This window comes from Chaetodon auriga, chromosome 3 (assembly GCF_051107435.1).
Source record: "Chaetodon auriga isolate fChaAug3 chromosome 3, fChaAug3.hap1, whole genome shotgun sequence".
NCBI classification, from domain to species: Eukaryota; Metazoa; Chordata; class Actinopteri; order Chaetodontiformes; family Chaetodontidae; genus Chaetodon; species Chaetodon auriga.
In genome coordinates this window covers 26,838,093-26,853,781 of record NC_135076.1, presented here as the reverse complement: position 1 = coordinate 26,853,781, position 15,689 = coordinate 26,838,093, and the positions used below count along the sequence as shown (strand labels likewise).

Genomic DNA, 15,689 nt, shown 5'->3' with positions numbered 1-15,689 from the left:
GAGAAGGATCACTGGGCCGAGGCTGCTCGCAGCGTCCAGGCAGAAACCAAATGTACAAAACAAATGAGGATAGGAGGCTTTGGCAGGACGCCACCTCATTCCTGCACGCGCTGGTCATCCATAACCCAGTGCGAATTTATTACACAGACAGACTGAGCCGAGCTGAGCAGGGTAGACCTACGCTCAGAGGAAGCGGGGCCATTCCAGGTCAGAGACACCGAAACCTGGGCGCACTCGTCCTGACGGACCGGCGTGCGCGCAGATGACTGTCACAAATTATACCGCTGATAGTTTCAAGGTCACTGATCGTCAGAGTTACCAAACCATTAGGAGAATCACTTTCCACTGCGTGACATGCTCGCTCACACCCACACGTAAACAAAACACACGCACACACACCTCAGTCATCCGCATCCAGGCAGCAGAACAGATACGAGTGGGTGATTTACATAACGCGCTTAGAAATGACAGGGATTTGTAAAGGAGTCAAGTCAAGTTAACGTGTCTTCATGCGCTCGCTCTGTGGCCCCGACGCTAAGAAACCGCACAGACAGATGGACAGAGTCAGGATGCCAGGCAGCGCCGGTCACTGGAAAGCAATCACTGATATGTAAAATTAAATTTAAGCTGGATATCAAGGGCTGGGGATTGGGATCGTGTCGGGGGTCTTGGGTGAGTTGGACCTCAGGGAGGGGAAATGGCAGGGGGTGGCTCACTTGTTAACCTTCACAGGAGGAGGTTGGAAAGATGATCGTGATCGCTGAACCCAACCAGCTGAAAGGAGGCTCAGCTCTCCTCGTGCGCACACACTTACACACAAACCTCTCCACCTCCGCGGCCTGAGCAGACCACAGATCAGGGAAGGGTGGTGCTCCCGCAGTCCCCTCGCAAATGTGTGGAGATTTAAATGAGCTCCCAACCTCCCTCGACCAAAGCAGATTTCTGGCATTTTCCGCGGGCCAAGACCTCCATGATTTGGCTTCAGAATGTGGAAAACAAGTTTATTTCCCTTCAACCCCGACCACAATAATCCTATCTATCACTTTGTCAGAGGGCTTTTTCAACTGATTCAAGGTGGCTCCCAAAACCTCTTAATTACCCTACATTTAATCCATTTGTCGCGTCTTTCTTTGACTTCCACAACTGTCAGTGAAGCTGCTGCGTGAATCCACAATCAGGGCTGACAGAGCAGCATCAGGTTCTGGAAACACTGTCACGGGGACAGTTTGGCCAAATCTGCTTCTTAAGTATGCAAGAAGAGAAGCTGGAGCCCAGTCGGCTGCGAGCGAGGTAACTTTGCTTCCTCCTCGTGAAAGTACTTCAAATAATAGACAACACAAATATACTTTAAACCGGAGACTGAATGACCTTTGCATTCATAGCCTGGTGTGGGATCATTCAGCCGTAGGATGTGGAGGTGTGAGGCAGCGGTAGATTAAGCAGGATTTTGTCAGTAAATAGATGGACTTTGGAAAATAGTGAAACAACAACAAAAATAGTGAAACATCTCTGGTGTATTTCGGGCGTCTTAATGGAGGTTAAGTGGGGCTTAGCAGATCTTAAATTGTCTTCTTGGTGGTCGGCGAGCAGCAGGTGTTCCACTTTAAAAGGTGGAATGTGTGATATTTTTAGAGAGGCGTGATAAAGGAACGCCTTGAAATATAACGCAGCCCAGTAAAATAACGCTGAAATAAAAAGTACCTGTATGAAGTTCATGAGGGGTTTTACTCTGTCACTGCGTTGAAGGGAATATTTTGACATTTGGGGAAATGTGCTGAGAGTTAGACACCACTTTCATATCTGTGTCAAACACAGATAGCTTAGCTTAGCGTAAAGGCTGGATATGGAGGGAAACTGCTAGCCAGGCGACCAGTGGAGAGTCCAGGAAGTACATTTACTCTGCCTCTGATTGGCTTCTGCTGATATTCTTACATAAATCCTAACCAAGCGTCACTCCTCTGACCAATCCAACCACCAAAGACAATGAGCAGTAACCAGTTGGAGGTGGAGTAGGGGGCTCATCCCTTCGCCAATGTAGGATTCATACTTTAGCATCCAGGAAGTGATTTTACCGGCCAAGAAGCTGATCAGCTGCTGGAGCTGGCTTCATATCTGTATAGAATACAGACAAAGACCACAGGAGCAGCGCTGTGCTGCAAGGCCAACGCTCTGTACTGCATCTTCATCATCATCATCATCATGTGATGCACTCTGGGCTCCGACAGACAGTCATAAGAAAAGCTGCGGCGGTGAAACTGTGAATTTCTCTGAGTGTCCTTGTTTTCGGGTCCCTCGAGCTGTAGTTTGTGCTGTTGGATTATTTTGTTGACCCATGTAGTTTGTGACTTTCTCATGTTCTCTGTAGCTTCGGCTCGCTGTGAGTCATAGTTCCTTCATCTCTGTTATTTCCCACTTCTTCTTCTTCTCTTGTTTTAAAACACTTCCTGTTTAAAAGAGTGCCTAATTATATATTTTTTGGCACAATAATTTGTCTTTGTCCTGCTTTATTGACCCATATTAGGCAATAAAAGGGAGAGGGGCTGCTTGTTAAGGCTCATTAAGTCAGCAGACACCTTCCCTCGGGAAGTTGGAGGGTCACTGATTTGACTCATAGTTCACCATCAAGTCGCTGCAGAGGAAACCAAAACGCGGCGGCGCCGCTCAGACCTTTCTTTCGCAGCAGCGCCTTTCTGATCTACCTTCAGTAGGGTGTACTTAATTCATGCAGCATGGCCTGGCACCAACCAGCACATTCTGTGAAGGTCTGGACTCACACACTGAATCAGATCAACTGTAAATTTGGCCCAGTCTGAGTTCAGCGTGCCAGGCCATAAATCGCGTGCGGTCTCAGTGAACTCCTGTCAGCCCGACTCGGCCATGTGAGAAAAGAAAAAAGGACAGATAGGTGCAAAATTTGTGTTGATGCGGAGGGAGGAGATGGGTAACAGCTTAAAGTTAGCAGTGTGCCACAGCAGATCTCCAACTGCTTATTGTTTCATCTGCAAACATGGAAAATCCGTCTGTGTTCCAGCATTGTTTCAGCTGTAGCTGCGCTCTGCATGGAAAAGTACAAACCGCAGACTGAATTGATTGTGATATTTTAATCGGGCATCCAGACCCTCTGATTGAATGAAGCAGCAGTGCAAGTATTTTGTTGTGTAGTTGTAAATATTTTATTTTGATTATTGAGTAATCGTACATTTTCAAGCAAAAATGTCAAACGGTTGAGTGTTCCAGCTCCTGAAATGTGAGGATGTCTTGCAGTACATTGAGGCACAAAGACAAGATGTCGCCCTCTCTCTGATCACCTCATTTAGCCTAATGTTGAGCCTGTGTGTGTTGATTTAAACTGGAAAGTGCAGAATTGTTGTTTTTCTGGAATATTTTGTGCTGGTTCCTCATTTAGTTGCGCTGTACCTGTTTGAGTGTGAAGGCAGTGGCCTTTGATCCAATAAGCTTAGAAATTACAAGCTGATTTAGAAATGAGCAAAATTGTCCAACAATGTTAACATTTTTTGGATAAAGTTGCACTGAATGGTGATTTGTGTGTGTGTGGTTTGACTGTGTGTGTCTGCCTCCGTCTGTCAGGCCTGCGTCTCGTGTTCAGAGTGGAGCACATGGGACCTCTTAACTCCCTGTTACATGCTTTGTTTGCCATCACACTCCTCATTCCAACAGACAGCTGTGTCAAACGTTGTTTGGGAGCCCGTTGCGAAACAGTGGGAAGCTGCGCCGGACCGTGCGGGCATCAGTGCGTTCGGCGTGAGGCCATGATAGCACTTCGTAGCAAAAGGAAACGGCTCACAATGAGGAAAAGGGGCCACAATTGACTTTAACGCACTCCACTCACCCCTCAGTTCAGCAAGAGGCTGTCTGACCTAAATTCACTTTACCTCATCTGCCTAGACATTTGTTTAGCCTTCTGGGCAAACACTTAGAGAAATGTATGAGGGAGAGGGGAAAAAAAGAATACATATGCTTGAATACATCACATTTAGTCAGGGGAAAAGCAAAACCCGGACATCTGCAGACATATACAGCCCTCTAGTGGCAAACTGCAAAGGACCTGGATGTCTGACACAGAGGGCATGAAGTGATTTATGCAGAATTTTGTTCAACCATCTGTGGAGGTTGTACCCAAACACATTCTTTGTACATTCTCTGTTTTGACATCAGACCCACATTTGTGTAACAGGCCTAATAAATGTTACCTAATACCAAATAAAAGGAGTCACGAGTGGATAAAAAACAACAGGGGCTGAGCAGAATGAATGAATTGAGGTCATAGAATCCTACCATCAGAGAGAAAGAGAGAAAATTTTGTCTTTTGAGTACTGTACTCATTACAATGGCCCGGAGGAACTGTGTGCTGTGAAATCATATGCTCTAGTTAAGCTAAACAAGGGCAAGGTATTCCCACATGAAGGGCAGATGAGAATAAGTAAGTGGAAATGCAGACAGATGAGTAAGAGTTGAGGATGGTTTGGTGCTGTTTGGCCCTGGTATCTTACTCAGATTCTCAGGTTGCAAATATATCCTCTCTCCCCCTCTCTCTCCCTCTCCACCTCTACCTCTCTCTGCCTCTGTGTGCATGTGTGAGGCAAACCTCAAGGGCTCAGTGCAGCGAGCTCATTAAAGGCTTCATTCCACTTCCAGGATCGAGCAGGATTGCAATATGGACATTGTTTATACACAAATGTTGCCCTGGGAATAATGTTTATTTCTATTACTGTCTTGGAGAGGGGAAAAAAGACAAATAAGAATGCAGAGCTTGTCTGCACACGTTGCTTTTCATGAAATAATGCCTCTCCAGGAGTGCTTTGAAGAAACGGCCATTTTTCAAACCACCTCTTCGCAGCCTGCGGTCGTACATCAGCCGCTCTCATCTCTTGCCCTCTTACCCTCCAGTGACACACGATCGTGTCTCGAGCTGATCTGAGAATCAAAAGTCAGGCACCTCGTGGAATCGTGTCAGGAAGGTTTTTGCACTGTAGTTTCATGAGCCTCGTCCTGCAAAGCTGCTTCGCTCATTAGCATAGAGACTATAAATGCCAGCGCACGTGCTCCACAGCCGGACGGGGCACGGCGGGGAGTTCACCGCGGCCGAGCGGTCACAGAAGTGTCATCTTAAACGGCAGCGCCCGGCGGTGTGTCTGGGAGGCAGCCGATGACGCAGCGCAGTGTTGCTACACACCCCGAGCTGTGTTTGGAAACACTGAGGCAGCTTGCTACTACAGTGGGAGCCAATGGGAACAGCTGAACCGTGCAACTCTTTAGCCCAGCCAAGCGCAGAAAAAGGGAGAGAACAGAGAGACGCAGAGATCCAGGAAATGCCTGAGCGAGAGGCAGCGACAGCGGGGCCCACGAGCTCGCACGCGGCCACATCAGGCCGCACATTGATCACCCTCACATGATATATCCACACCCCCGTAATTGCATTGCTGTTTAGAGAGGCAGTCGTTATTTATGAAATATTGAAATAACAAATGGTGTCTCCCGGCAGGTATTAAGAAGAGAGATGCCACAGATAAGTCAGAGGCAGGCGGCTGCCACGTCCCCCCGCGGGCCGCTTGCCCAGTCGCCTGGCTGCAGAAAACCTGCAGTCATCACAAAGTGGAAATATTTACTGCTCACACTCTTGCATATGGGAGGATGAAGTGTGGGTGAGGGCAGCTGAAAAATGACTGTGTTTGTGTTTCGAGAGGAGTGCTAATCAGATTCCTTCAGCTTCAGAGGCATTTGAGGACAGCCGAGCTAAAGGTCCCGAGCGTGGATTTATTCGCTGCGCAGGCACGAATGGGAGCGGAGCCACCTGAACAGGCAACAGGAAGTTAAACATCACAAGCTCAGAACCGGAGGAAATGCAGAGAAACTCATCTAAATATGTCGTGCTGGTTAAAATTTGTTAGCGGACAAGTGCTAATTGTAAACAGTGGCTCAAAGGGCCTTTGGAGATGAATCATCAGAATCACTACGTTCATCATCAGGTTGGTTGTGTAACCATGTGGGTGTTTGTGGGTTTGTGTGTTTGTGTCTACAGAACACCCTTGAGACCTGCACCATCTGCAGTAAGCCCATCATGGAGCGCATCCTGCGAGCCACAGGGAAAGCCTACCACCCTCACTGCTTCACCTGCGTGGTGTGCCACCGCAGCCTGGACGGCATCCCTTTCACTGTGGACGCTTCCAACCACATCCACTGCATCGAGGACTTCCACAAGTACGTACAACAGCTTCCCATCACAGCTCAGATAAGTGTTTTTTATGTACTAACAAACGTGTGCTCATCTTGACGAACCCACGGAGAATCATGGCTGACAGTTCAGCAGCTTCAGGAGTTGGAGGAGACCCAAGCAGAGCTAAAAGGAGAGTCAATGTTTTGATGAACATTTGTCAGGAGTAACGTGCACCATTTCCAAGTTCCTTTACCAATTTCAAAGCCTTAAAATAGCTCAAAATTGATCTTATTTGCTGTATATATTGCATCTTGTTAGCTACTCATTGTTTCCTCCAATCCAAGAAATACCTTGGTTTTATTTTCCAGCTGTGACATTATGCAAAAATCTCCCTCTGTGGTACCCCGTACACTCACTGTGTTCAGCTATGGAAAATAGCTCCAGTGTGTAAGCTGATGGTCCTACAGCCAAAGTGTCATATTAACTTGTGAAATAATTATATTTTGATAGACGTTAGAGGCTGGCAGTTTTAGCCTGATTCCAGTATTTTTGCCCAGATAAGCAAAACAAATCATCAGGAAACTAGCATATGTGCAAAATCCCAGAGCATTCCTTCAAAGCTGCACAAATCAACGTTTTCATGTTAACAATGGATCAAATGACATGAACGGTGTCACTCGTAGTATCTCAGGGGGAATTATCGCTCAGCTCTTTGGAGCATTTTAGCATCTTTCAGCTCATTGTTTTGGTTGTATGGTCTGCAGCTTTTCCAGCAGGCAGCAGTTCTCAGCAAAAAGCTCAAATAAAAACACTGTAAACATCCCGTGCAGCACCAACAACGGTAGCATCTAGCTGGTAAAGAAAGTAGAACCTTTAGCATTGGTGGACATAGAGCTAAAGAGGAAGAAGCTCAACTCTAAATGAAAGCTAATGTTCTTCCATGTCTGCTAAATAGGCAAGTTTCGCTCACACCTCAGCTTGTTCCACTGCCCCCAAGTGGCTAAATCAAGTAATTCTGCTTCGAAATCCCTCTCTGACCTCACAAATTCAACCGCAGTTAACAATAATCAATATGGGATCTTAGTGCTTCCTTTTTGGGAAGTACTGCAGGCAGTGTCACAAGCCCAGTGACCCTATGAGACGAAGCTGTAGACATGAATTTAATAGTAAATTCCTGTCATTGTGTCACAATCCAACGATTGCATAACCGCCACCTTACCAGAAATGTTCCTTTGCTCAGTGACCAGAAGGGAAACAGAAGTAAACAGCTGGCTCTCGGTGTTAGCGCACAGCTTTGGCTTTGTGGAGTAGCTGCACTGGGCCGTTATTTAATTCCACATGACAAGTGTGACCTCAACAGCGCAGCCCTTTGTGTCGAGGAACAGTCACGCCGGGGCCCGAGCTTTTTCTCTGGCTAATACTGTACAGCCGTGGTTCCCCAAAGCCACGCGCCCCCTTCACTTCCTGATTCTCAGGCGTGCAGTGAGCGTGTGAAATAAGTGTCCACCCGGCCTTCAGTCACCTGACGGGACCTGAAATCTCTGGGTGCTTTTCATATCCTCAATGATCCTATTGTTAGACAGGCCTCTTCCCGCTGAAGGCATTTCCAGAGTTACTGATCTGAAGGCTTGAAAATGTCACTGTGAGAGTCGGCTGTGATATTTGTAAAAGCCCTGCTATGTTTAGCTTTTCCTCAAATATTCTATTCATATGAACTATTTCAGAGAAGGGCAAATTTAGCTTTTCCTCTGTGGTTGAGAGAATGAATAATTAAATACAGGAAACAAATGCACAAGCTGTGCCAGACCTGGGGCTGGGACCCCTGCAAGGGTCACCAGACAACTCGGAGGGGTCACGAGGTGATTAAAGAAAAGCAGGGAAGAAAATACTCTGCAAATTTTCTGCAAAAAAACCCAAATTTCTCTTAGTTTTCTTATGAATTCCTGAATATTTTTACCCTTTTAGACCTCAGAAAATTATTCAAAGGAAAAATAATATTTTTTTGGGTTAAACTGGCCAGTAGACGGAATATAATGATGAGAAATCCAAGCGAACTTCACGAGCCAGGAAAGTTAGGAAATGTTGCACCAGTCAAGTAAAAATAATAATAATAATAATAAACTTTATTTGTATAGTACCTTTCATGCAGGAATTGCAGCTCTAAGTGACACAACAGGCCCCTTTTTTTCTGTTTTATTGTTGTAAATTAATTATTTTTGGACTTTGCCCTGTTGACCAGACAAGTCAAGCAGTTTGAACCCGTCACCTCGGGCTCTGGCGGGAATATTTCACCATTTTCCGACATTTTAAAAACCCAACGAATCACCGATTGATCGAGAAAGAAGCAGGCAGATTGATCAGTAATGAACATCCCTGTTAGCTGCAGCCCTGCTTGTGTGTGTGGGTCTTAAAAAGCATCGAGGATGGATCGGACAGCAGCAGTGTTTCCTGTCGCTGTGAGCTCACGTCTGTTGTTCTCGGTTCTCTCCGGCAGGAAGTTCGCTCCGCGCTGCTGTGTGTGCTCTGAGCCGATAATGCCGGCGCCGGGCCAGGAGGAGACCGTCCGTATTGTGGCCCTGGACCGCGACTTCCACGTGCAGTGTTACCGCTGTGAGGTATGTGAGGTAACTCTTCTGGTATGTCAGCTCCCTGTAATTAGCAGCGGTGGTTTCGTACCATCTGCCGCAGCTCTAGGTGACAGCCATTAAGGCATGAAGGTGTAAGGCGCCACATGCATGCACGTCCCCCGAGTCACCTTTTCAGCCAGACGACTGAATCATCCCTCTCTTACCTGCCTCCAAATGGCTTTCCGTCTCTGCTCTGCAAAGTTCACGGACTTGCATAGTAACCAATCTGTCAGCCGCCGCTCGCCGGTTGATAAGCGGCGCTGAGACATTACGTGCCCGGCTAAGAGAGAAGTAACGTGTCACATTGTCAAAGAGCCGTGGCAGTGTGAGTACACAGAGCGTTTGGCAGACATAAAGGTCAAAGGAAAGCAAAGCAGATTAGTTCAGCTGAAGGGGCTCAACAAGAGAAGAATTTTGTCACCAGGGAAACATGAGGAGAGCGAGTTGTATTTGTCAGAGTGTGTGTGAGAGAGATGTAGAGAGTGTAACCCGGCGTCACAGACCAGGAGAAAATAATGCCAAAGCAATGTGTGCATCTGTATTTGTGTGTGTGAAATTGTCCTCATGGGCTTTGTGGTTATTACTCTGTAAAGAGAGCGTGGAGCTCAGCTTTACAGGTGCTGCAACAAAAACAAACACCGCACCGTACAGGAGCAGCTTTTCAGCTCAAGACGTCTTCTTCACGTCATCACTGCAGAGCGCAGCCAGAAATACACAACATACATGTGCTCAGTGTGCCTGATTAACAGTCAGTCCGCTCCACACTGCGCTGATCAGATAAATGAGTTATTTCATACACTCTGCACTGTGTGTGTACATTGCTTAAATTATTTTCAACAAGCCGAAAGAATAACTGGAGCGTACAGCTGCGAGGCAGTGCTTTGAGCTAAATGCTAACATCAGCATGCTAATGTGCTCATTGTGCTAACATGCTCGCAATGACAATGCTAACATGCCGATGTTTAGCAATAACATATAGATCCAGTAGAGAGAAGAGTTCATGAAAGAAAGGATTTTAATTAAAATGATGCTTTATTTAACACATATATTAAAATACGCCTGGATCGGCCCAGATTCAGCATCTTACTTTAGCTTGTTAGCATGCTAACATTCGCTAATTAGCTCTTAACACAGAGCACAGCTGAGATTTTATGTAAATGTCATAAACTGAAGAACTGGACGAAAATGATTGAGATGAAAATCGCATTTCACGACATTCATCCAGTCGATGTTGAGAAAACAACAAATGTGAGCCTGCTGGTAGTACTTCATCAAAAATCACCAAAGTCATTAGGATTTATCCTCTGGGGACCATGAATTTCTGTAAAAGTTCATGGCTGAAATTTCAGCCTGATAGACCTACAAAAAAAGATTTAACAGCTGCTTTCTGGCAAAAGGCCGAGCTGCGTATTAATACATGTGACAGACGAATGAATAAAAACTAAAGAACGGCAAAGACGCACCAACAAATCTACTTTTAGGAAATATGTTGATCTTAAACTCTGGAAAAGAAGAGTAGAATCCTGTAATCACACATTAAGTAATTATTATTGAAGATGTATCTGAAACGTCAAAGCTGAACCAAACGCTGAGGTGATGGAGGTTTAAGACAAAGGGACCTTTCGTCACAACCCGCCGTTGCCCCTCTTCACTCTCCAGCTGGTCGGAAAGCAGAACGCTGACAGGCTTTTCTGCAGAGAGCCTCCTGTAGCTCCACTCCGGCTGAGTTTTTAAACAGCGGTAAATGGCTCATTTAGGGTGTGAACACAGAGAGCGTATGAATGTGCCTGATCGGTGAGCGTGGCTAATGACTCTGTTTGTGTTTGGGGACTAACGGGCTATCTGTGTCCTGCAGGACTGTGGCTCTCTGCTCTCAGAGGGGGATAACCAGGGCTGCTACCCTCTGGACGGACATGTCCTCTGCAAAAACTGTAACACCAGCCGCATCCAGGCCCTCACCGCCAAGGCCACCACTGACCTCTGAGCAGCCCACCGCCCGGTCACCTCCACTGTGATAACCCAACGCTCGCTCGCTCGCTCGCTCTTTCCCTCGCAGACATACCGATCCACACAAGCTTGCATTCCTCAGCATTTACAGAACACATATATCCCTCTCTATATATTCACTCTCAGTAACAAGAATCACGTGTTCACCTGCAAACATGTATCTACAGACTCGGTACAGTCGCAGCAGACGAGGCTGTGTGTCCCGTGCAACATTTTGGTGGATGTGCTCACACACTTTCTTCCTGAGAGTAAGATGAAAAGATCGATGCCTTTTTCACGCCTGCATGCTCAATACGAAGCTGCCGTCTGCAGGTGAATCCCTTCGCTTAATCACACCTGGAGACAGAAATCCACCTAATTGTATCCTTAAAGCTCATTAATTACTGAGATGATCCCGACACATCGCTCTCCGTGAAGCCACACCTTGTCGTGTTTAGACCTCTGCGTCTGCACGGATTAAAAAGACGAGATTTAACATGTATCTCGCTGAGCTTTAGCGGCTAGCTGTTTCCCCCTGTTTCCAGCCTTTATGCTAAGCTAAGCTTACGATGCAGCCTTCTATTGACCGTGCAGATGTAACAGTGGCATCTCATCTGACTCCCGACAAGAAAGCGAATCAGCACCTTTACCAAAATGTCAAACTGTTGCTAAAAATCACCTTAAAATCCACCAGTTAACAGTTAAAATACACATCCACACTCAGTGTTATAATCCCATATTATTATCATGTTAGGCGGTGTGTTCTAGCCCGGGTGCACATGCATGTATGTGTGCATGCAAGCCCAGATATTACTCGCCGGCTGGGTTTTGTGATCTAAGATGGAGTCTGACTCTTGACACATCTGCCCCGCAGGTGAAGACGTCACGGATGGATGTGTGTGTGCCTGTAGCTTTCGCAGTATTTAGAAAACCGTGAGCATACAGTACGTCGGTGAGAACATCATCTCACTCTCACTGTTTATCGCAGTGCAAATCCACAGACGGTACACAAACAGGGATACGATTACACACTCAAGCTCATTATCGCCAAGCAGTTCTGCATGACTGAACACCAAAGAATTGAATTTAAACTGCCACAGTTACTGTGCGCTTAGTTTGTATGCAACTATATTAAACATGACGTGATATTGATCGGGACCACAGGAATCACAACGAGTCATTCTCAGTGACAGAGACACAACCCTCGATAGGCAGCTGTGGAATGCAATTTCCTTTTGAACATAATATTTTCTTTGTATCTTCCAATCGAATTTGCTTTTACGTGTGCGGTGGATAATTTTCTGGGGCCTGAACTGTACAATCAAGGCATTCCATTCATTTACATGCGGCCTTATATTGGAATTTAATTATCTAGTCTTTGAGCGGATAAATATGTAACTTTTTCTCTCACTTACCATCACATAGATTAGATTAGTGATTGTAGTGAAAGCAGTCTGGTAGAGATTTGAGATGGCTATGCAATTTTTGATGTTAATTGCATCGACACTTTATAAGAAATTTTTATGAATAAGGAAATATTTTACCTGTACAGATTCGAGCATAAGTGTCCTTATAGTAAGCCTTTAATCAAACTATGCTGTTGGTACTGTGTGACTGTGTGTCACTGTGCTGTCTGTCAGTATTGACTGTGCCACTGACACGTGTCTTTTATATTTAGTGTTTGTTTAAAGTCGATGGGCTAAGAAGGGACCACGAGAGTTTCCCCAAAGTGACTGATTTTATTATTTGTTCCATCCGAGAGTCGCTGAGCAGCGGTTTGACTGTTTGATTTGAAAGTTACTTCAGTGTAATCACTACAGCAATGAGTCACACTTAACCGATGGTGGTGAGTTCAAGGTACCCTGTGGAGTTTTTAGGGTTTTATGAGAACGCACACATGGACCTAAAGTATCAAAACCTCCATATGAAGTGAAAAAAGTCCCCGGAGTGATGGAAAAAACATGCAAAAAGAAGAGAAAATAATGGCAAACAGCTACAAAGGCTGCTCTCTGAAAGCAGTCGTGTGTGTCTCTTTCATTCTCGGGGTCCTGCTCCAGTGTAGGCTGGTGGTGGGGGGCCTTTTACATGTCCGTCTCATAATGTGTCCGTCGCTGTAGGCGGCACCGAGCAGGTGTGTGATGCAGCTGGTTTCACGCTCTTCTGCTGATCGACAGGTGGTGGCAGTAACGAGCAAAGAAGTGTGACAATGTGCCTGAAAGGGCATCGAAGAAGAAGACTACAAGCTCGCGAACATGGACGTAAACAACCACGATTTTAAATAAACAAACCATCAGCTTTGCAAATGTTTAAAGGGGAAATGAAGTGAGTTTGTTTTATTTGTTTACAAGAAAACTCCACAGGGTCCCTTTAAGTAAAGTTCTGTTGATTGGCTGGACTGGTTTGACGTGAGACAGAGAACTCCCCAAAACTGTGGATGGATATATAATGAACAAAGCAGATAACTACGGCCTTCAGAGTCCTCTTTACGTTAAGAAGTGGTCACAGAAATAAAACCTCTCTGTCTGCTGAATCTACTGTAATCAGGACGTCCGGTTACGTCAGAGCCTTTGTGATCAAACTGACTGTGGCAGCGTTTCAACCAGGGTCACGCGATGTAAACAACTGTGCTAATAAGCCCTTTAATAAAAAGCAGTCAACGGTAATAAGCAGGAAAAGTAAATCTGAAGACGTTAAAATGTCCGTCACAAGACTTAATTCACACCGTTCACAGTCGTCTGAAGCATCTTTTATTCTGTTATCAGAGAAAAGCCCTGAAATGTGCCACGTTGAGTCATTCCCCTTATTTTATCTTCACATAGGTCAGATCCACTCTTCATCTGTCGCTTTGACCGCTTGACACTTGATTCGGTGAGTCATCTGATTAGCGCCGGTTGTCAGGCAACAGAGGACAAAAAACACACGCTCCGTGTATCATTGTGTCACGTGTTGCTTGGTTTCAGCCCCGGCAGTCGTCGCTGGTGATCGGGCTGAGTTCGCTAAAGGTCGACGGCAAGCTGCGTGACCCGCCTGCGTCGTTAGACAGCGCGATCCAGGATTTCAAACCAAAAGCAGCAGCTGGTTACGAACAGGATGGGAACAAAAGCGTCTAAGATTCAAGTGCAGGTCCTTCTCATAAGCAGCTGTGTCGACGGTCGCTCAGCAGTCCAGGATCGGACCTCTGCTCTCTGTGGTTCAGATGGGCCTCTGCTTCAGGCTCCACAGGAAAACATCTCATTGCAAGACTGCAGCAATCAGGAACATTAGCGGTGCTTTCAGGCATGACCGCTGCACAGTCGCATCACTCCAGCGCTGTGTTTAACTTAATTAGCCGCAGTGTGAGGAAGCATACAGTAATTACGAGCTCCAAACGTCAGCGTCTGTGTAAAAAATGCGCTTCACAACACTGCAGATAGTGTTTTCCACAGCAGCTTGTCGCCGTTGACGCTGTCAAATCAGAACTCTGCATGGTGTTAAGTACATGTACCAGTTAACAATCAGGCATTAATTCCTTTTATGTAACCGACAATGCAGCCGTCAATTAGAGCTGCTGTTGAAAGCGCGTGTTCACAGCCTGGGCCTGCCGGCCAGAGAGAGGGCTGCTGCTGCGGTTTGGGAAAGACAGCCTTCGACCATTTTTAGCAAAACGCAGGATGTGAGGTGGTTTAAAGCCGCACAAGTCAAGGAGCCCACAGGCTCTCCCTCCGCGCGACGGAGCGTTTTAGCGTCCTTCAGCTCTTTGTTTTGGTTTTGCAGCGTCTGAGTTTCTCATCATGACGCGAAGCTGAACACCGCGTTCACTTCCTGCTCCGCTCCGCACAGACGGACACGACCAGCGATGAGCTAGCAGTAGAACAGAGGAGCGTTGAGCAGAGCTTCATCAGACATGAACCACCCTGAACGATCTGTGAAGTTTAAATAAAGGTTCAAATTTTGAATATTGGACTAATGATCGTTTTGTCTGCAGGATGTGCACATATCAGCTGAATACGATGTGCTTTGCAGTTCTAAAGCAGATTTCTTTTAAACAGAATAAGAGGCATTTATTATTATTTATCATTAAAATATGTTATTATTGGCTTATTAGCACGTTTCCTACAAAGCGTACCCTGAGCTTAACCTCCGCTGTAGGCTGTCCATGCGCCATTAGAGCTGTATTAAACTCTCCTGTTGACGGTATTTGTGCGGCGGTCCGTGAACACATCGCGCATCTTTGAGGGACCCTGCCTGACGTGAATCCTCTCAAACAGATTGATGCTTCTTCCTTCGTTCACTGTGTTTGTGTTGTCTCCTGTCTTCGTCTGTAAAGTGCCTTTGACTGAGCAGTATTGACTCAGATACTGTTGCTGTGTGTCTCACAGTGCCTCGCTCAAAGATTTAGCCATGTTTACTCGTCCTCACCAAAGTAAATAAAGATGATCCCTCTGTTTGGGCTCGTCTCTGAATCCGTGCAGCGGATGTTTCCATCAGCCGCGGAGCTTCAGGCTGCAGCAGGAGTCTTAAACGAGTCTTAAAGAGCTTGACCCTCTGTTGTAACAGTAAAGCATCTGATCTGCTCTGGATCTTTGGAAGGGGCATGTAGTCAACTGTTGTTTTCTTCTTCAATAAAAGCTTTGCAGTAGCCTCGTGTCTCCGTGTCTTTGTTCGCAGTGTTTTGTTGAATCGTTTAAGAAAATACCAAACTCTCCCCCTCTGATCCAGGCCGGTGCCGCCCCGCCTGTGGCTGCTTAACACTCGCCCGTCGGCCTCTGGGATTGCCCAGATAATGAGCTCCGTCTCTCTGTCTTCTCCTCATCCTCCCCTGAAACCTCCTGGTGACCTCCGGTGTGACCTACAGCTACTTCGCTCTCTTCAAGAGTCGTTTAAAAGCCCTTCAGCGGCGGCGGACGCCCCGCGCGTGCACA

At 46.3% G+C, this 15,689-nt stretch overlaps 1 protein-coding gene across 3 annotated transcripts in view; it reads left to right on the top strand.

Moving 5' to 3' along the window:
• The window catches only part of lpp (LIM domain containing preferred translocation partner in lipoma), a 136,373-nt gene extending 120,967 nt beyond the window's left edge, over positions 1–15,406 (top strand). For all 3 annotated transcript variants that reach the window (XM_076726685.1, XM_076726683.1, XM_076726684.1), the window contains 3 exons: positions 6,041–6,219; positions 8,670–8,790; positions 10,658–15,406. In XM_076726685.1, coding sequence (XP_076582800.1) covers positions 6,041–6,219; positions 8,670–8,790; positions 10,658–10,786 — 429 coding nt within the window. In that variant the 3' untranslated portion in view covers positions 10,787–15,406. The remainder of the gene's footprint in view (positions 1–6,040; positions 6,220–8,669; positions 8,791–10,657) is intronic.
• Positions 15,407–15,689: the final 283 nt, after the last annotated feature.